The 23077-nt window shown below is 35.6% G+C and overlaps 1 protein-coding gene across 1 annotated transcript in view; it reads right to left on the bottom strand.

The window, feature by feature from the left end:
• Positions 1-2456: 2456 nt before the first annotated feature.
• Positions 2457-23077, bottom strand: part of LOC109091950 (probable voltage-dependent R-type calcium channel subunit alpha-1E) — a 144125-nt gene continuing 123504 nt past the window's right edge. The window contains 24 exon segments of the mRNA XM_042761890.1: positions 2457-4348; positions 4939-5114; positions 5390-5534; positions 6364-6492; positions 9169-9292; positions 10025-10131; positions 10230-10330; positions 10543-10650; positions 10765-10870; positions 12960-13056; positions 13745-13872; positions 14163-14331; positions 14499-14590; positions 14746-14811; positions 15374-15484; positions 15756-15848; positions 16022-16135; positions 17222-17386; positions 19064-19265; positions 20680-20814; positions 21011-21171; positions 22168-22264; positions 22423-22434; positions 22733-22839. Of these exon segments, the coding sequence (XP_042617824.1) occupies positions 3857-4348; positions 4939-5114; positions 5390-5534; positions 6364-6492; positions 9169-9292; positions 10025-10131; positions 10230-10330; positions 10543-10650; positions 10765-10870; positions 12960-13056; positions 13745-13872; positions 14163-14331; positions 14499-14590; positions 14746-14811; positions 15374-15484; positions 15756-15848; positions 16022-16135; positions 17222-17386; positions 19064-19265; positions 20680-20814; positions 21011-21171; positions 22168-22264; positions 22423-22434; positions 22733-22839 (3237 nt within the window). The 3' untranslated portion in view covers positions 2457-3856.

Here is a 23077-nt window from a genome sequence, read left to right as displayed (position 1 = left end):
TGTAATACCTATATATAGAATATATATATATATATATATAAATATATATATATATATATATATATATATATATATATATCATACAAAGAGCATTTGTTTAAAAAGACTGATTACACAAAGAGACTGTGAAGCATGAAAGTAGCCTGCTTCCACTGACATCTTAGGGCTTTTGATGTGATAAAAAGAAACATTTTGACCATGATGTTGTCCTTTTTTAAAACGTGACAGCTCATGTATACAAACAAATGTTTGACTGATGAATGTATTTGTTTAGACCAACGGCAGATGGTCTGTCTTGCCTCAGCTCCCTCACATATTCTGACCTGATGTAACAGCCAGATTGGTCGCACCTGGAACAGGTTCAACACTATATAGCGTTCTTGGCTTCTCTCATCCATGAGCATGAAAGGCAGAATGCTTCACCTGTCAGTATGGTAGGTCTATGTGGAATCTTCTCAAACCCTGGCACAATATATTCATCTGATCTTAGAGTCTTTCTCCACCCACGAGCAGGGGGTCAGTTAAGTCACTAACAGTTAAGACTCAAAGCTGTTTTTATGTACTACTGCAGTAGGCCAGCATTATTCATGTCATTTTGAAAGGTCTTGAGAAAATGTCAGGTTGGCAAACCTATGAACAGTCACCACATCATACAAGCTTTTATGGATTAAAGATAGGACAGTGGACAATCAACAACAACAATAATAATAAAAATAACCCTAATATGTTGTTGTGCTTATGTGCTGAAGTTTGCTGAAATAAAAAGTACCCTTTATCTAAATAGCATGAGACAACACTTGATAGCTCTGGGTGTGTTAGTGTAAAAAAAAAAAAAAACCAAACTCAAACAAAAAAAAAAAAAAAACTAAGGCACACTCAGTTTGTTTGGGGTCTCTGGAGACGCCACACTGGAATGAATGGGATAATTATGAAATCAATTCTTTTTCTTTTTAAATTTGTCAAATAAAATCACTAAATCAGACACACAAACTCACAGAAATGAAGTGGCAACAGTTCCACACATCCACAATGCAGAATGATCATGTTTGCACACACACACACACACACACACACACACACACACACACACTCACACACACACTCTTTTTCACACACACACACACACACACACACACACACACACACACACCAACAAAACGAACAGACACCACAACTACCATCATTCTATCTATCTATCGTTCTATCATTCTATCAGTCCATCCGTACATCCATCCATCCAACTACCTACCCATCTCCTCACAGTGGAGCATCTTTTTCCTCAGAAATTTTTCTAAAAGGATCCTTACAGTCTAATGCTATATACTTAGCACTTCCGTGGGGCATTCTCACTTTTTGTTTTTATAGAAAAACAGATGGTTGGGCTTTCCGGAAAGTGGGACAGGCCAAATATAGACAGCAGCAGTAAATCATCAACAACATGCTGCTGAAGCGCTATAGAGAATCTCACAGTTTGAAATAGACTTTATAAATAACGGCAATACTGCCAATAGAGCCATATAGGAGAGAAGAAATAGTTTTCAACACCCTCAGAGCTGACTGAAAACAGTATGCTAGGATCACAGAATCCACTCTAACCACTCACACATGGCATAGCATCAAGTATAAACTGTAAAACAAATCCAACAGAACATCAACCATAAGATTTAGGAAGCAGAGACTCAGCTGCAATGGGAATCTTTTTTTATTTCATATAATTCACAAGACAGTGACCTCCAGCAGGCCATGAAGAACAAATACCAAATACTCTCTATTCACATTAAGGAACATGTCAAGAAAACAAATTACAACACAACACATGATACAGAAATTCTCTTAAGGGGCAACTGATTTTAAAATGCTTTTAATAAGATGCTGGATATACAGAAACTAACAAAGGATGTTTATTAATTTGAAAATGCTGTGTAATTATCTTTGTTTTGTTTGTTTCTTTGTATTGTTTGTGTGGAATCAGGAGAGGAGGCATGTTGAGTGACCAATAACATTGGTTCCATACTTCTGCTACAGAACTCAAAAGACTAATGTTACACGCTACACCCATTTCCTACAGCTGTTTCAATCCCAGCTCACCATATTCAGTCTAAACGTACATTTACAAATGCATCTGTAAGAGCAGCTTTTCTGCTAGGCCTAGCAAGTAAGAGTAGATGATGCTTCTCATCAGTTTAAACTACAGGACTTGTTCAGTTTCTAAGCCAAACTATATATGGAAATTCACAATAAACATTACAAATGAACCCGAAGGCAACAAACACTCATTGTAATTGCTTTCCCATTCTATTAATAGAGCTAAAGGGGTAAATCACAGTAAAACATGTACAGGTCATATGTTACCCTTTTTGTTGTTGTTGCTTTGAAATTATAATTTGCATAGGAAGGAAGAATCCCTATTTCTGTACCATTAAGATAAAATTAATCAAAACATAACTCCAATTACAATTAAGTAAATTTTTCCTCCAAATTCTCATGATTGCAGTGCATCCAGAATTTTGTATAATTATTATTCTTATAAGATTCTCACAAGACTCTACTGTATAAATACTTCATAAATACAGTAAACATTTTGAAGTAACGTTCGCAACCCATTTTACTTTTGTATTGTATTTACTGCACAAGTAAAAAAATTCTATGTAGCAATGCAAAAATTCATAGTGGTTGCTTGCATAATGGACACTTCATTTTCTTTCTGCAAAATATAATAGATTATTTTTCCTCTTTTGGCTTTGTGGTGAAATAATGACCCCGACAGGCTTTGTGAAATTCAGCCAAATAGAGACTTAATAAATTTTCTTAAGGGTCAAGAAAAATCAACTAGAAACAAATTAGATGATAAAGTCTAATCAAACATAACATGGTGTATGTGAACCATAACCATTTCAAATAGTTTGCATAACAAATAGAAAGGACAGGGATTGGTCATCATGTCACAAAAGATAATATCTTTAAGAGCTTTGAGTTTAAGACAAAGTTCTTTGGAGAAAACATGGCTTGGAAACTTATTAGTACATATACTGGATTTATAATATTTACATACGATACACGAGTCCTTCATATAGACTCCACTGTTAAAGGCCAGGACGTCACCTGGATCCACTTGCATTAATGTCATGCACTATTTATCAGGCCCTTCACATCCCACGTTTCCTTCATAGAATGTCAGTCATTATTACGATATGTAGTTAAAGGGGTATTTACCTCTTGTCATAGACAGACTGAACATCACTTCCTGCATTCTTAGTGTGTGTATTAGAGCATAAGCTTGTGTGTACCTCCTAAATAAACCAGACACAGGTAGCAGAACAATCAGGATGTCAAATCCCCCGTTACGCATCTGTTATCTGCCCATCATCCTCTGAAAATCAAAAACAAGTGGCTTCCACATGTACACTGCTGTAAACCATGACAGGAAAGGACCATGTAAACGCTGTGTCTGAACACAATGTCCTTATCAGTATACAGATTTTCTGCTGATGGGACATCTCAATATGTGTAGGCAGGTTTAGAAACCTGAGTGCATTCAGGCAAGAACCAAATCCTGATGATGCGTTGGATGCATCTGCATTAGCCAGCATTTCATCAGCACTTTAAGTGTAAGGGCACAAAGCCGATCTTCAACCTCGGTGATCTCATGCTAGGACTGTTGATCATTTCAGCATGTTTGCTGCTGTCCTTTCATCACAAGCATTTTGTGATCTTCAGATCTTCTGTATGGTTCTTCTGAGATGATTACACATCTCTGATCAGACTCCACATTCACAGACACACAAATAAACACACACAGGCATATTTTTCCTTAGACTGAGGCACAAAGTTCAGAGGCATCAACCCGAATGTCAGTCTAACACCGGTCATCCTCATCAGTGTCACTGAGAAGCTCACAGCCTGACGTCCCTGATGTGGCTTGTGCTAGTCGTTTACGGAAATGTCCGTTAGGCACCTGCCAGTTGTGACGTAGTTGTGGAGCAGAGCTTATGGTGTTGGAGCGTCCCAGGCTGGTTGCCATGGCAGCCTCAAAAGTGAGAGTCTCCTCTACACCACTTGAGTCTGGACTGTTAACGTCCTCCTGCAGTGACAGGTATGGCTCCGAGATGTAGCGTTGAGGGGTAGAGTGGGCCATGGCAGTGCCTTGACCCGTCCCGGTTGGACCCTCCCCTTCCTCTGTTGGCAATGCCCTTGACCGTGCCTCTCCTTGTGTTGGATGGGCACGGCACACTAACGGAGAGTAGGAGATGTGTGGCCGAGGCCGAGAAGGTGTCTGTGGGAGTTGGCGGCGCCCTTGAGGCGTCCCTGAATCAGAAGTGGATGGAATTGGGCTGCCTGAACTATTTCCCTATAGACATAAGAAGAGATGTGGCAAATGATTGTGGGTTAATAAAGAGAGAGAGAAAGAGAAAGCAATGAGGTGATGGGAGGGAAGAAATAAATGCTTAATTAGATGGTATGTACACTTCAATGTACATTAAAGTTCAAAAGTTAGGTGTCTAAGTTTTCAAAATAAGTGCTCACCAAGGCTACATTTATTTGATCACAAATAAAGCAAAGACAGTAATACTGTGAAATATTATTACAATTTAAAATAAAATGTAATTTATTTATTTTAATGACCATTTCTCCAGTCTTCAGTGTCATATGATCCATCCAAAATTATTTTAATATGCTAATGTGGTGCTCAAGAAACATGTCTTATTAAAATCAATGTTCAAACAAAGTTGTGCTGCTTAATTTTTTTTGTGGAAACCATGATGCATTTCAGGATTCAGGATTCTTTTATAGAAAGTTCAAAAAAACTGTGTTTATTTGAAATAATAATCTTTTGCAACATTGTAAGACGTTTTTACAGTCATAATTTCATTCTAACACTAAAATAACACTAAATGTTCTGCCAGGTCAGAGGGTGTGCACGTGTGTTTGTGTCCTCACCTGTCTGAGGGTTGTGTGTTTCCTGCCCTCACTGGGCGATCGAGAGTGACGTCTCTCCTGGGACTGACTCCTTTCCTCTGAGTTGCAGCGAGACACGTCTGGAGAAAGCAGGTGTCTTCGCTCTTTAGACCGTCCTCTCTCTTTGTCCACTGGCTCCCGCAGGTTTGACCTGACAGCTGCACATGCATAAACATAAGCACATGTTAAGACAAGTGCAGAAAAAACACACACACATAAATATGGCCATGGCCAGGGCATCTTCACAAAGCACATAAACATGTATCAATCCGATATCAATCCTGGTCCTGGAGTCCCACCACTCTGCACATTGAGACCCCCAGGACCAGTATTAAAAGCCTCTGCTGTAGACTTGTATATTTATTTTTTTCCATTTTAGTATTGACTTGGAACCAAAGAACCTGTGCTTTTGACGTCCCTACTGCAAACTGACCTCTAAAGCTTCTTTGCCTGGGTCTTTCCAGTCGGTCTGGGCTCACCCTCTCCAGAGAGAACTCTTCCTGCCAGTCACCATTCACACACTGATCACCGATCGTGGAGAATGAGCGCTTCATCAGTTTACTCTCTGAAGACACCTGCTATATATGCACAAAACAAAAAACCAAAAAAAAAAAAAACCAAAACAAACCCAAAAACAAAAAACAAAAAAAAAAAAAAAAAAAACAGAGACAAAAATGAAACAAATTCATGTTATGCTGTAAGACTGACACACTCTCTCTTTGAAAGCGTACAGAGTGACATTGCACTAAACAATGCAAATGAAATGAGTTTCTATATAAAAACTTTTTTCTGAACTGAGCTCTAACAAAAGGCAACCACAACCTCCTTGCATTCCCTGCTGGAAAAAAAAAACAGGTTGGTCAAGCTGCTTAAGATGGTGTGTTTCTGGTAGCTGGTTACACCATAGGGCCCTACTAAATTAAACAAGGTGGTCCACCAGTTCTAATCTGGTTGACCAGTTAATAAACCATCTAAAACATTTTACCCCAATTAAATCATACATATTAATTATTATTTTATACACCAATATTATATAAATATTTATATTATTTTTATATTTATATAAATAATCAAAGCTATTTTTAAATATATATATAGATATATACACATATACACACACACACACACACACACACACACACACACACACACAACTAGAATATTGCCATAATTCATATTTTCAGAGGTATTGCTACATAAACCTGTTACCAAACCAAATCAGAAGCTGGTTTTAGTTTGATTTTCCAGCAGGGTTAGACATTACACTGCCACCAAATCACGAACTACACCTTTCTACCCACTGTTTCCATTCCCTCTTTGGAATCAACCCCAACGCTGATGCTAACCACAGAGCAGATTTAGACAGAGCATCTAGTTATCGCTAGGCTAGGCTAACACAGGTAGTACCTGTGGCTCTACTGCCAGGCGGGGCATGGAAGAGGCTCGGATAGAGACGCCTCTCCCTGGCACTTGCAGAGGATCGGCCTGCATGCTAGTGGGGCACAGCACACTGTTAAATTCTTTGTGCTCTGGCACCTACGCAGTTAGAAAGAGAAAAAATGGGGAGGAGGGAGAGACATTCAGTCCTTACTTTTAAAAAAAATAACACTTAGCAGCTTTAGGATCCCATTCACACCAAGAGCGATAACAATAACTATATCGATATATACAATATATAACAAAACTATATCTGTATCCACACCACCAAACGATAACAGTCTGTTTATTGTAAGCTTGCACACTCCAGTTTCCAGTTTTAAGTAATGTATGTGGATGTAAGTGACCTGCTGCTGCATTATGTTTTGCAAAGACACCAAAGGAGAAACAGAAACCGTACATAATATAAAGACGAGAGGAGTTTGTTGAATCTGACACTCTGCTAAGAGAGTTTCTCTTATGAAGACAAATTTTATTCATACTTCGGTAGAAGTCAGAATCAGTTTTTTCTGTTGCATTTACAGGGCTTTAACCAGCAGATGTCTTCAGCTGAGTTAACATTGAATACAACTAACACAGTCAATGTTGTCGAAATTAGTGCTGGTTAACTGAGATAATTTTATGTTTTCATGTTACTCTGTTTGCTGTGTAGAGCTTCTCCGCAAGGTCTTCTGCTATTTTAAATGTGCAAGCTCTTTAAATTTGAATGAAGACTGATCAGCTGCCTGTGTTTTATCATTTATCAGCTATAAAAAAATCGTTCTGAACCTGATCCCAACAATATTGTTTTTCTATATTGTTATCAATATAGTTGTGGTATGAACTCTGCTATTCTTCTAAATTTAGAATGATTTTTATAACTTTATAGTTATAGTTATCATTGTTGTTCTTGGTGTGAACGGGCCTTCAATATCATTGCACCAAGTGTGTCATTCTTAGGAGTGGACACAGAATAGAAATGCAAGGTTATAAACTAAAGTCAAAATAACCTGGCCAATGTTATACTCCTTTTTTAGAAGCAGGTATTTATTTAAAGTTAAGAAAAGATGCATTTATATACAAAAATGTCATAGAGGAATAGTAAAGTGGCAAGAGTGAAGCACCATAAGCACAACATAGAGCAAAAATGCATAAGCAACTCAAAGGGGGTGTAGAAAGTTTCAAAGCAGAAGCCAAACATATTGGGCATACGAACAAGGGCTCTAGTACAAAAGAGTTTCAAACATAAACCAACTTAAAATACCCTTAAGACATCTAGTGTTATATCACAGTTCATGGCAGAGAGGCAAAGAAAAAGCTACCAGGAGGGGTAGAAAATAAGAGTACAGACAAGAGCACAGAAAGATATCTAAGCTTCTGTATAACTGCTCACTGGTTATGTAAGTGCTGGAAGTCATATAGACCTAGCAGTCTAACCTTGAGAAACCACATCAATTCACCCTTCTAAACCTTAAAAAACAGCTCTCTGAAATCTCTCCCTATACAAAGCCAGAAGGCAAATGATAAAGGGATGGCAATAAAGCTGCAAATGTGAAAAGAAAATGAATCAGGAAAAGTAGAAGCATCAAGCAGGATTGTGAATCAGGGAGGTGATGTCCATGCAGATGACTTCCTGATAGATTTGACATCAATCCAATCAGATGGCATGTTTACGAGTGCCTCTGTGGAAGCCAATTTCCGCAACATAAGAAAAAAAAATAATGCTAATAATAAATAATAATCTCATAATTATGATTTACCAAAGCATGACTTTTCTTTTTCTCATGTGGTGGAAAAGGGTTTCCGAGTGACTATCAAGTCATTTACACATAGTGTGAATAGATGTTAAAATGTGGACCATTTTAATTACATCTGTCACTTCTCAAAATATTAAGCAAAAAAAAATAAAAATAAAATAAAAACATGCTGTATACGCATGTAAACTTTCTAACAGCTTTTAAAAATGAACCTACTCACTTACTAAAGGAGTTATCAAAAGTTGGAGTTTTGTGATTATTAGCTTCAGCTTCATCTATAAGTTGAATTAGAAATTTAGCACATAACTGAAAATGGAGAGTTGAATAAATAACTGAATTAATAATTCAACTGTCCCAGAGTCAGATAATCTGCCTATAACAAGTTTTTTTTTTTTTTTTTGCAATTTCTGTTCTGTACAAACTGTATAGAACAGACTGTAGAGACAAAAATACGAACTATCAAACCAGGCCGGATTGAAATTTTAGACACCTATATATGGACACATATGCTACCCACAGTCTCTGACGTGTCCTAATTTTTATTTTACTTTAATTTGTGTAGGACTACTTCTTTAGTTCATTGTATAAACTAAGATACCAAATTCACCAAAATTCACAAGGATAAAACTTTTTTTTTTTTTTACTGACCAGGCACTGCGAATTACAGTCTGTGCTTTGCAAATCATATCTGAAATTAGACTCTGAAAAATTTGTTCCACTTTTCTATTCATACTTTTAAAATGGATCAGTGTCTGGCTGTGTGGTATTCAGACTGTGTCACCATTTGCATCAATTTTCCAAAATGAATTATTCATAAATTAATAAACACTGAGAATCAGCCTGAATTCACATACAGTATGAGAATTTTAAATAGATTGCGGATTTGAATGTTGTTTCACAAAGCATAAAGTAGATGTCAGGTATTTCATTCACATATGTAAAACAATGAATAATACACCTCATGCAAGACATGTCAAGGCATACTGTGTAAGTATGTCTGAGATGAGATATATTTCTTTGTGTATTTAGTTTTTCCTACCATACTCTGAAGGTGATAGTGGTGTTGGTATTCATCCTTCTCTTCCATGCTGTCTTGAGCCAAGGGTTGCATGAAGAGGTCTTGGGGTGATATGGGACTCAGTGCTACAAACCCACCTCTACTACTGAGAAAACAACATAGAAACTTGTCATACATATATATACGTATAGACACATACATATATATATATATATATATATATATAATATATATATATATATATATATATATATATATATATATATATATATATATATATATAAAAGATTTTTTTAATTATATAACCTATACTGTAGGTAAATTGTATATTTTGTAAACGTTTCTATAAAATTGTAATCTTCATCACAAAAATTGTGATAAAGAATTGTGCCATTATGCATTAAAGTATTGCACCACTGTGTGTATTGCACCACATTGTGTATATCCAGAAGAATCGAAATAACTAATGGGGAGAGGTCCAGATCAGGGTTATTATTAACCCTTACCCTGTAAACTAAAACATTTTCACTACTTAAAATAAACATTAAATGAAATATATTTAAGCTAATTGCCAAAGCAACATTTCTAATTTTCATTTAGTTAAGTTAAGTTAAGGTACAAAAACTACTAAAACTAAATAAACTAAAACTCAGTAAAAACTATATAGACATAATAAAAAAAGAAACTAAAAAAAATAGCAAAAACAACAAAATTACTTTAAAATAAAATGAAAACAGAAAATATAAAAATAAAAACTTTCAAAATATTAACAAAAATTATATTAATATATCAATGAGACGAAAATAGCACTGGTTCAGACAGTTACAGGGTGAATGTATTGTAAGTACACACACACACACACAACAGGTAAAATTACAGGGCAGATCCTGCACTGTGTGACAGGAATGTCAGAGCTTTGGCACTGCAGAGAATGTCCTGTGGCAGTGAAGATGCATCCATGCGCTGGAACATCGGTGCATGTTTCTGCAAGAAAACATTAGATGGTCAGCACAATCTCTCCAGTAAGACAGTGATCCAGTGAACCGAAAAACAGTACATGTTTCCAGCTTCTGGATCATTACCTGTTCCTCAAGCTGTTGACGGAGCTTCTTAGCTTTGTTCTGCTTGTAGTAGTCCATGATCATCATGGCTGCATAAATCTTCCCAATGGTCATGTCACTGGCTGGAAGAAAGATTTGATTGTTGTAAAAAACTAAGATTTCTATGCCGGCTGCAAATTACAGGAGAGTCAGTGGACACCCCTAGTGGCCAACAATGGTACCACAAGCAAAACTGTCAAGACCAAGGTGAATTATACTCGAAAAATTTAAATAATACACTATTAAAACTTTAAGAAAATAATAATAATAAAAAATTCCTATTCAGATCTCTCACCTTTATGGATGGGTACAAGCAGATCAAGAGATTTCTGGGAGAGGTGTGGCCAGATAACACTGATTTCCTTCTGCAATTCTATGTCCATCTGACCCCTGTCCTCACCCCCTGTTGCACAAAGACCATTTAAATAATATTATTGTGAATATTGTTGTGAAAAAAAAAGACAAATCAGAGGAAGTTAGATTTTTTTCAAAACTGAAAATTATCAGTGGAGCCAACCTCGAGCGATTTTAATGTCCAGTGCAGTGCGTATCAGGGCCATAAGAGTGGAGGTGAAGTGGACAGACATGTCCTCATCCACTGGCATGTTCATCAGAACCAACCGCTAAGAGAAAGTCACCATAAGGACAGAAGACAATTGAAATACAAGGATTGCAAAGCTAAGGAGTGAGCATGTTTTTAAAATAGCAATCTAATAGTCATCTAGGTTTAGTTGTCTTTAAACTTCTACAGTTAATACCAAGAAGACGTCACAACATCACACATTCATGCACACAGTTGAAACACATATACTGGATAGAGACAGAGTAGAGATTTATGCATAGAAATTGGAAAAGGATCACACTTTATGAATATGCCCTTTGCAATATGTCTTTAACACTGGAATAAATACCAGGAAAATGACAGCATTTTGAAGATGTTAAGGTGACATATTCAAATAAAGTATCACTGGTGGATATACAGGGACTTTACAGTAGGATGATTAAGAGACACTGATAAAGAATAACATCACTGATCGTCTACAAATAATAATATAGGTATATGTATTGCAATTATTTGACATACAGTGGCCCTAAAACACTTCAGTTGTGTTGCTGTGGCTCAGTGGTAAAGCATTGCGTTAGCAGTGCAAAAGGTTGTGGGTTCAATTCCCAGGGAACACACATACTGATGCAAAAAAAAAAAAAAAAAAATGTATAGCCTGAATGCACTGTAAGTTGCTTTGAATAAAAGCATTTGCTAAATGTAAGTTACTCAAAATGTAGCTAGATAGAAAACATAAAACCAAGTGTTAACTTCACAAATCATTCTCACTTGGCTCAATATGTTTTTACATAATGCAAAGATACAGTATTCATATTATTTAAAGTTTAACTGAAGTGTCCAAATACATCTTGGGGACACTTTAACTACAGCCTTGAGCTTGAGCCTCTTGAAAACAAGCAGACTTCATTCAAATCATAATACTGCAGACTACCTTATACGCCACTTTGGAGGGGCATTTCTTGCCCAGGCCAAGCGGTGGCGACATGCAGGTCAGCATCTCGTACATATCAGTGTAATGAATACGGCCACTAGGAGGGGGCAGTCACCAGGGGCAATGTGATGAAGAAGAGGAGGAGGAAGAAGAATTGGGCATTTCCAAGGAACGAGGGAGGAGAGGAAGATTGGTGTAGAGGAAAAAGGAAACAACAGAAAAAATAGAAGAAGGAAGAGACAGGAAAGGGAAGGTCATTTTAATGTGTTTCATACTTAAAAGAAAAACTGTCAAAAAGGGAAACTGATTAAACATAGAGTTGAGGTCAGGTGCAGGTCTTTCTATGCGATGCTGGCATAGAAGAGGCTAAAGGAGAGAAAATATTAAAACAGCCAAAGATCTGACATATCAAGCAGGTGGATCTGAGGATTTGACAGGCTATATTGAAAAGGAAGCACTGCAATTTTAATACATTACAGAAAAAAATTACAGAAAAAATACAAATACTATATATGTGTTATTAAATATTATATTTGTATATTATATTTATATAATGTTTTTATATAATGTGTAAGATTAAATATAATATTTCATTATATAATTCTAATTCAAATTATAAATCTGTAACATACGTTAATATTAATAATTATTTATAAAAAGTATGCCCTCATAAGGTAAAAACTTAAGGCTAATATTTCCCCATTAAAAATATAAAATTAATTTCTGCCACTGTGGTAGGTCAGGGGAGAAATGAGCATAATGTTCTTTTGATTTACGAACAGGTGAGTCAATGGAGAACATGAGGAGTCTGCCTCATGTTCACTATGAGGAGTCTCCTCTAACCTAAAACCCACATTTATGGAATAATGTTCAATAAAAGCCCCAAATCCAATTCAGACACAGAGAGACTGAATCCCTATTAACATCCATTGGCAATGTTAGATATTATCTAATGGAGTTCACTGATGGATGGCTCTTAGTGTCATTAACTGCAGCAGTTATTTACACTTCAGGAGCAGGACGTGGGCCAAAGGGATGAGCTGTCTCTCTGTGCACTGAGCTCTTGTCTCTGCCAGTCTTTGACCCGGTGGAAAGCACTAGAGTAGATCACAGGAACAAGAGGGGGGTGAGGGGTGTTAGCTAGTGAAGGTGTGGGGAATGACAAAAGGAGAGGAGGAGAGAGGCAGAGGGGAAGTTTTTCGTGGGTGAGCCAAACCTTGCATGCCACCCTGTAGGGGCAATTCTTTCCAAAGCCCAGAGGAGGCGATATTGTGCGTACTACTTTGTACATCTCCTTATAGTGTAGTTTTCCACTGGAGAAGGAAATACTGGCCGTTAACAGTAAATTAGACAACTTCAAGATACATGTAGTGGGAATGGTTATTTTTCATGAAACACTTTAAAGGGGTCATACCATACATTAGTGAAGTTTTTTGAACTAAAAGCCATCATGATATAGCTGTTTTGTTTTACACCCTTTCTCTGACTCTTAGAATCAAACTGCTATCATTCTGAAAGTTAATGCTCAAATGACCATTTACTGCAGCTTAGTGTCAGTAAGTTGGGTCCGAATTCAGCAACAGTTTGCTTTCTTAGTGTAATGAACTCTTTAATCTCAAAAGACCAAAAAAAAGAGAGAAGAAAAAAAGAGAAAGATTCATCAAGATACAATCCCTTTAAGTAATCCTGCAGGGTTTCAAATTAGTGTAAAGAAAGAAATACAAACATTACTGATGTACAATGCAAATTTCCCTGTACATTTTTTAAATATGACATTCATAAGGTATACTTAAAACAAAACAAAAAAATAATTGTTAATAAACAATTGTATGTTTTTCCTAAATATATTATAATCAATTCCAAAATATAATATTGTTGCAGAATGAGAAAATATTAATCTAGCAAATCACAGTATGTGTTTTTTTTGTTGTTGTTTTTTTGTAAATCTGTATTGCATTTGCATGTGATCAACTGAAAGGACTGGAAAGCTGTCTCTCTCACCATGCTGCGCGGTCATACTCTCCCCAGATTCGTACAAACTCATCCAAGTGGTGAGGACCCAGAATGGACGAGTCACGCGTCAGGTACTCAAAATTATCCATGATCACGGCCACAAACAGATTAAGCATCTGAAAGAGAATTAGAGATGTGAAAATAGAGACAGAGAAACAGACAGAAAAGCAGAAAGGTATTGAGTGAGGGTAAGAGTGTTAAGCAGTGGCGGATATTCATGTTTTCAATTATACAAGGTGCATTTTAATTTTATTTATTTATTTATTTATTTTCATTTTAAAATCTTGCCATATATATTTTAGGTGCCAAAAAATTGATTTGGTGTGAATGTCTTAAGTGTGTGGGTTTTGAGTGTAGAGGTTTGTAATGCTATGTATTTGTGTCATTAAAATGAATTGCCTCTCACCAGAAAAGAACTGAAGAAGATGAACGAGACAAAGTAGAAGTATGCAAATTCGGTACCACAATCTTTTTTCTCATTTGTTGTTGAGTTGTTGAGTGATTCGTCTTTTTCACAATCCTTCTCTCCTAAACATGATAACATGATTTCTTGCCATGACTCACCTGTTGCACTCCTAAACACACATCATAAATTAAGTCACATTTATTAATGTCCAAAGGGTGGACTGCTTCATTGCATTGGCTTCATAGTAAAATAATTAACACACCAAAAAATGTAGCACCTGTTTTTTTTTTTTTTTTTTTTTTTTTTTTTTACAATAAACAAAGAAGTTAATCTTACCTAAACAACAGCATGAGAGCACCAAAAAATGTCTTAAAGTTATTGTGTTCGTTGATTTGGGTTTTTGGATTTAGCTTGATGTTGCCGAATACAAACAAAGAAATAAAAAAAAAAAAAAATATAAATATCACATTTACAGGCTTATCGAGGTAATGTAAGAGAAAAGGTGGCAAAGAAACAAAGGGAGAGACAGAGAGAAGAATATAAAGATGGAAAAAGACAGTCTGGGGACCAAGACAACCTTTACCTGCATGCCAATGATGGCATAGATGAAAAACAGCATGGCAATTAGCAGACAGACATATGGAAGAGCCTGCAGGACGAATCACATGTTAAGCACTAAACTAAAATGAATATTAAATTATATTTACATTTCATAATGAAAATACCAGTGCTTGCAAAGTTTTAGTGTTAAAGTTTTAGGTAAAATGACAGTTTGAAACATAGATGGAATGGTTCTCTTTCCAGTAATAAACTATGTAACCCAGATGCTTGATAAAGACTGATCATTATTCAACAATTAGCAAATATTACAATTACATAATTGCTGGTAGTTACTGAATAGCAAGAACAAAAGTACAAAGCTTACCTTAAAAAAAGAAAGCAAATTAAGTTGAAATTATTTAAAAAACATGTTTAATGGTTTAAAGTGGAAGCAACATTTTGTAAAAACCAATGCAGTGCACAACTTTGATAGGCTTTTATGAAACTGTAGAAACAGCATTATGAGAACTCTGAATCTATTCTCTGAAAGAAAATATTTTATATTAAGCGGCTTTTGTTCAAATAAAAGCAAAAAGAGTGTTTAAAAGATAAATACAAAAAGGAATAAGGCATTTTAATGTAGTGCCACTGCAGTAAAAGCCATGTCTGACCTTGAAGGATTGGACAAAAGTCCAGAGCAGAATACGAATGGTGTAACCCTGACGCAGAAGTTTAATCAGCCGAGCTGCCCGAAATAACTTCAGGAAGCCCATATTAAAACCCTGCAAACCAATCAGAACACAGAGGTGATTGTTTGCGCAAATAAATACTGGACAAAAACCAATCAGTATATAAAGGTCATTACTTGAGGAAATAAATATTGAGTACACAGCAATCAAAACACAAAGAAGCTTGCTAGGGTATACTATAAATAAATGTATATATAAATAAATACTGGCTTAAAAGCAATTAGAATACAGACGTAATTGCTCATGCAAACGACTACTGCCTACAAAGAACACATACTGTATATGAGGCTGACTGATTTCTCACTTTTACAGTGTGGACTTTGTCAACCACAATTTCAGTGATGCTTCCTAGAACTGTGATGAAGTCAAATATATTCCATGTGTCTCTGAAATAATTCTGAAAGATATAAAGGTAATAATGAATGCAAGAAATGCATTTTGTTGTATATATATATATGTACACAGTGTATATATATATATATATGTACACAGTGTATATATATATATATATATATATATATATACACACACACACAGAAAGAGATTATTATATTTCCAGTGTGTGCTTACCACAATTCCAAATGCCAGGATCTTGAGAACACATTCCACAGTGAAAATAACAGTGAACACAGTGTTGAGGTATTTTAGCGCATTGTCATAGCCTTCAATACGAGGATCATGATGCTGATAGAATGCAAAAAAGACAGATAAACATAAACTCCATGTACTTCTATGTGAATCACGTGACGATCAAACATTTTGAACTTCCATTGACGCAACTCTTTCTCAATGCCTCTGTTAGAAACCCTAAACATCTGCCTAGCAATGTCTTGGCAACCAGTGAGTATGGCAACAACTATGTAACACAAGTGTACAAAGTATAGAGAGCCTTAAAACTTCAACTATTTCTTAAAACTGCCCAAGTATTCAAACTACTTAAGACCTAATTATAAAACAGACATTCATTTTCCACTAATGTCACTTAGGCCATTGCAGGCTCACAGATAGCCAAATAGCTATTTACAGTAAGCATCATTTTACACACACTCGGGTCTAGAGCCATTCTATTGTGGAACACCTACATTTCACGAACCAATTAAAACCCTGATGGATGCTAATACACCAATAAAGCACTTTGAAAATTAAAACTGAAAACTAAATGAATAAGACAGACAGAGAGAAAGGAAACTGTTCACACTTCAATTCAATTTCTAAAAATATCTGTGCTCTATTACTCTCTCTGTGCTCCAGTGTTAGGCAGACCATTGCAGACATGATGAGTGGAGGCCGACCTCTAACTTTAACAGGTGAAATTAGTCACAAGAGATGTCAGGCTAAAGCTAATGAGGAAAAGTTAAATAGTAGCTGGTGCTTCAGATCAATATTTAATAAGCTGTGACTCATGACTGTCTGGTTTTCTAGCAGTATCACAGACCAGGGGTCACCAGCAGGAACTGAAAAACAGCTAAATCAACGCAAATTACTTTGACAAACACACACACAGAAAGAGGTATATACACTCACAGGCTTAAAATAAGTTTACATATAATTTTCATAAAGTAACCTAAAAGAATACTATTCCCTTCCATTTCTGTCATTATATTTAAGTCATAATGTACAGTTGCTGCAAGTAAACCCTTTCTGTTTCAGCATACCTCAATGCAAAGTGGAGGGAAAGTATTTTTGCATGGCTATTGATAAAATAAATGAATGAATAAATAAATAAATAAACAGATCACAGTGCAGCAACATGAAGAAATTCCTTCTTACCTTCATCATGAGAACAATGGTGTTAAGGGCGATCATTGTCAGTATGGTGTATTCGAATACGGGAGACACCACAAAGTGCCACAGCCGGTACTGTAAGGTCTGTCTGTTCTGAGGCATATAGCGAGTCAAAGGTTTGGCACTGATGGCAAAGTCGATACAAGCCCTCTAAGAGAGAAATATACAGTAAGAATGTTTCTCACACATTTGCAATTAACCTCACATAAGATTACATAAAATTGCTTGCACCTTTGTGCACGATTCAGGTCACAAGGTCTAAGAAAAAAAGCTAATATGACATTATCGATGGTTAAAAGGATAGTCTAGCCAAAGATTGATTTCAGGTTCCACTGACTTCCATAGTATGGACAAAAATACTATGAAAATTAATGGGATCCAAAACAGTTTGGTTACCAACATCCTTCAAAATATCATATTTTGTGTTTGGTAGAAGAATGAAATGCATTCAGATTTGTAATGACACAAGGGTGAGAAAATGACAGAATTTTCTTTTCTTTTTTTTGTGGACTGACAGAGGGCATGACAGAGAAAAATACACACACACACACACACACACACACACACACACACACACACACACACACACACACACACACCCGAACACATATATATATATATATATATATATATATATATATATATATATATATATATATTCTGTCAACATTATCACATGCAATTTATTTTTTCAGTTTAATGCATTAACGTAATTAACGCGGCTGGGGAGCCAGGGTTGGCCACTCCACTCACAACTGCTGCTTGTATCTCTTTTTTTTCTTGACAAGTCAAAACTGTCCTGGAGCACCCCAGCACTGTCTCCCTCATCTAACATACCCGATTCACTGTCAGATCATTAGTTGAGACTTTAAGACCTGAAGTTGGTCAGAAAAGCAAAGAGTTGTGAGAAAATATGATGCGTGTTAGATCCACTTTATGTTCAGCAGCGGCAGCTCTTAAAGCAGCTAAAATAACCCAATGAAAATGACAACTGCTTTGGCTGAAACTAGCAAAAAACACTCACACTGCGCCGGATGTATGATAGGGCCCTTAGTGTTTGATAACATTATTCAATTTCTGTACATTTTCTATTTGCTGAAGGGTATCAGTGATATTCACCTTCAGTCATAAAAAAAGATCCAATTAAACAAATATTAAAAATATACTGTCTCAATGTTGTTTCTACATCAATTTGAAGATTTAATGTGAAATTATTGCAACATAAAAGTATATTTTAAAACTTTAATGTTAGGTGGGATTAATCACGATTCATTTCTGAAAAAAATGTGTGCTTAATTAGCTGATTTTTTTTTTATTGATTGACTCTATACTATAAATAAACCTGAACATGCATGCAGTAACCTAAACCAAAAAGGAACCCATTCAACTTTGTGTTGACACTGTTCCTGGCCTATTTCTTTTTGAAGACTAGTAGGAAATAAAGGATATCAAAAAGAAGGAAGTTCAGAAGTAGATTTATCTCTGAGTTTGCCATGAATGAAGATACACATGCCAATTTCAGGTACATTAGCTTTGGGTTGATAATACATGCACAAATATTTGGATTTCAAAATAATGTCTTGAATCTGGAGCACTTCTCACTCAAAAGGTCCTTTGAGACTGCTAAAGTGAAGAAAATGAATACTTCTATGAAAAGCACTCATGCCATATGCACAAGTGTCAGCGCTCTGATAAACATTCAACACATAAGAACATCAAGACTTTTCTTTATGTTGCCTCAAGTATGTGCAATTTCTTCTATACACATAACTACACACATGCACTCAGCTAGATTTGCAAAATGAACATAAAAACGGGATCAGTCACCTCGTTTTTCTCCAGACTGCACTCCTCCATCATTTTGTCACCCTGCTCTTGGAAGGTGATGATAATGAGGGCCACGAATATGTTGACGAAGAAGAAGGGGAACACCACAAAATAAATGACGTAAAAGATGGACATCTCCATTCTGTTTCCCTGACTGGGACCCCGGTCCTCCTCGGTCACATCCACAGAGTGCTGCAAAACTCTACAATACCAAATGAGTCTGTTTACAGACAAAACTTTATACATTTATCTATGACATGTAGTATTTGGACACTTTTTGGCTGCAAAACGTTAGTGGAACATGTGAATAGTTAATGTGATGAACACATTTGTGGTTACTCTGCTAGGACACCTGTCTGAACTTGTGGGGAGCTGACTTCATACACACACTAAAATCACCTATAGACTAGTTGGTTTAAAATCACTGCAAAAAAAAAGGCTCAGAAAAGTGAAGTTAGTGCTCTAGCAACATTTGTTCAAACATGTCACTTGTTAGAAATGACATCACATCATTACATTCTTCAATTTCGCTTGAAGTATATCGGGCCCTTTAGGAGGCATTTAGAAAGAGGGTGAGGTTGAGGGGATGGGAATAGTTTAATTGTTGGAGGTTAGCAAATTGGCCAAAATCTGTTTAAGTTGCCTCTACAATAGTGGTTCTCAACAAGGTGGGGCTGTGGCCCACTATGGGGCATCACTGATTCTCCAGAGAGGCCATGAGATAAGTTAAAATTAAATATATTCATATTATTCATTAATTTTACAATTTATATGTGAACCTGGACCACAAAACCAGTCTTAAGTCGCTGGGGTATATTTGTAGCAATAGCCAAAAAAAAAATGTTCAAAACTATGCTCAGAATCGATTCAAGAAAGAATCGGTTTGCATTCGGAAAATCTCAGAATCGATGCTGAATCCTTTCTCGATTCGCGATGCATCTATTTATTTTCCCAGCCCTACAAATTACAGCTCTTGGTTGGATAAAACAAACTAGTGTCACACTAGTAAAGTTTTGATTGATGATAACTGTATTCAAAGTACAGTGACATACAGGAGTCGTACGTTAGGCACACGCAAATCTGTTATTATTGATGCACAAACAAAACGTGTGAGTGCTCTCGTATCGTATTTCTGCATGAACACAGCTGAAATACTGTATATTGTCACAGCTGTAAATATTAATGTACTGTGAGTGTTTAATAATGGATGCTCCTCAAAAAAGTTTTGAAGAAGTTCTGACAGAGGAACTGTTCACTGGTGATGTCAACCCAGTTGCCACACATTAATTTTTATTTTTTGTTTGTATTTTGGTGTGTTATTTTGAAATTACTGTATAACTAAGCAAAGTAAGTACTTTTAAGTTGTAAAGAATGTCTGCAGCGACGTTTTTGCAGAATATGCTTGCATTGCAGTATTGATTGGAGAGGGGCCTTGTAGTAAAAAAGGTTGATGAACCACTGCTCTAGAAAGTGAAAATGTGAGTGTCTGAATAGGAAAATATCAGCACAGCTTCTAGAAATGTGTTAAGTAAAATGTTCTTAAGGTGTTAATAAGTGTGTCAAAATGATACAGTTTGAAAACATATATATATATATATAATAAAGTTGGCTCTTACTGCGGCCACCCTTCCCCAGTGGATACAGTGAAGAGAGTCAACAAAGCCCAGATGACGTTATCATAATGAAAATCTCGTCTCTTCCACTCTCGTTTCTCCTTTTTCTTGTCTTTGTCATAGTCAATGTAGTAACCCCTATAAAACATTAAGAAAAAACATTTTCCAAATAATTCGCAGTGAAGATTTTGCACTCCTAAAATGTTATTCTTCTTTTCATAGCAGAAATTACATTTTCTAAAGTCTTCTTAGTTTTGAATCATATCTGAACAGCTTTAAAATGAATTTTACCATTACATTTATAATTTATATTGCAGATGTAATGTTCACCCACTTGCACTCATCTTCTGTGTCCTTGGAACTGTCGGTACAGTAGTAAAATTTCCCTTTGAAAAGTTGCACTGCAATGACTGCAAATATGAACATAAAGAGCTTGTAGACAATGAGGATGTTGAAGACATTCTTTAGCGATGTGACCACACAGTCAAACACAGCCTGCAAATCAAAAATAGAGAAAGAACAATGAGAGATCATGACAATTTTATTATTTTCTATTTAACTTCATTGTTATTTCATTTTGGTAATTTTAGTACTTCAACTTTTTTGCGTTTATGTTTTTCTTGTAATATTTATATTTTATTTCAGCTTTATAGCTTAAATTATACATGCACAAAAATATGGACTGACAAAAATCTGTGTATGTACAGTAAAACTGACTTATTTGTCCATTCTTTGGTGATGTTATAAATATTTCAGTTGACTGTTGTGCTAAAGTGTTATTGTAATGGTTAGTACAAAATTAAAGCAGTTCAAAAAGCAATATTTTCCCAGCTGAGATATTTGCAACACTTAGGTCTCTAATGAAATTTGCTCTACTTCAGAAAAACAGTTTTCCTTCTGTCTCTTAAATCTGTCTCTCACACTTTATCACTTTGTCTCTTTTTTCCACACATTGCTGCCTCTTTCTCCACCTCTTACACCAAAAACCCAAGATACACAAACACACTGAGAGCTCTGTCAGACTGTGAGGACTGGGAACTAAAAATACTAATGCAGTCTTTTCACACATGGCAAGAGAGTTTCATCACCTTCCATCTTATTTGCTCTAGTTCTGCTGCTTTGCTGATTTTTGAAAGAAATCTCTTATGCTCACCAAAGCTGAATTTATTTGATCAAAAACGCATGATCCTTTAGAAATAATTATACTATGCTCAATTGTTGCTCAAGAAACATCTCTTATTATTATATATGTTAAAAAAAGGAGTGTTGCTTAATACTTTTGTGGAAACTGATAATTTTTTTTAGGATTTTTTATTAATAGAAAAAAAAAAAAAACAACATATATTAAAAATAAAAATCAAAAAAAACACTACACTCACATTTTTTCAACAAAATAAATCAATAAAAAATAAAAAAAAAGTATTAATTTATTTCAAAACAAACAAACCCCTGACCTTTGAATGGTTGTGTATTCCTTTCATGTTCACGTACCTTGAGTTTGGGAAGTCTTTTAATAGTCTTGAGAGGCCTCAATACTCTAAGAACACGGAGTGATTTGATGGTTTTAATGTCTCTTCCTGTGTTACTCCTGTATAGAACAAAAAAACACAAACAAAAAAATAAAAAAATGCTAACACACACAACATTTATAACAAAAAAAAAAAAAACACACAGAACACACACACACACACACACACACACACACACATTATTATATGGCGCAAAATCACTAGAGAATGTGTTTACCCCATCACATTCCTGCCAGATGCCGTGAGCCACAATCCACAAGAAGACCAACAGACAAAAAATGAGAAACAGACAGGCATTGTGAATACACAACACAGAAAAGAGAGCATCAACTAACATCAATATGTGTCAAGTATTTGAAATGTCTGAATGTTTTTGGTCATATAAGTCATGTAGTGATCACATAGCATTAATGGAATCTGAAGATGAATAACAAAACATTTGAGCAATGCACCTAAAAAGCTTCATCAATATGTTTCAGCTTTACCAACAAAATGCTAATTTACACTTGTTCATTCATTTGACTTACGTGAGAGCAAAGGCCACCAGAGCTCCCACCACAACTATGAAGTCCAGAATGTTCCACAGGTCACGGAAATAGGAGCCATCGTGTAAGAGCAAACCCTGCTCAATCATCTGAGAAAAATATGATAACAACATATATAGTATATTTACATAATACATTTTATATATATATATATATATATATATATATATACATACACCACACACACACACACACACACACATATAATATATATATAATATATATATATATATATATATATATATATATATATATATATATATATATATACAGTATATACACACAGCAAAACTAGGCAACATACATGAAAACCAGAACAATCCATGA

The sequence above is a fragment of the Cyprinus carpio genome, chromosome A8 (assembly GCF_018340385.1).
Source record: "Cyprinus carpio isolate SPL01 chromosome A8, ASM1834038v1, whole genome shotgun sequence".
NCBI lineage: Eukaryota > Metazoa > Chordata > Actinopteri > Cypriniformes > Cyprinidae > Cyprinus > Cyprinus carpio.
The sequence above is the reverse complement of the archived record's forward strand: the minus strand, read 5'-3'. Positions and strand labels throughout refer to the sequence as shown.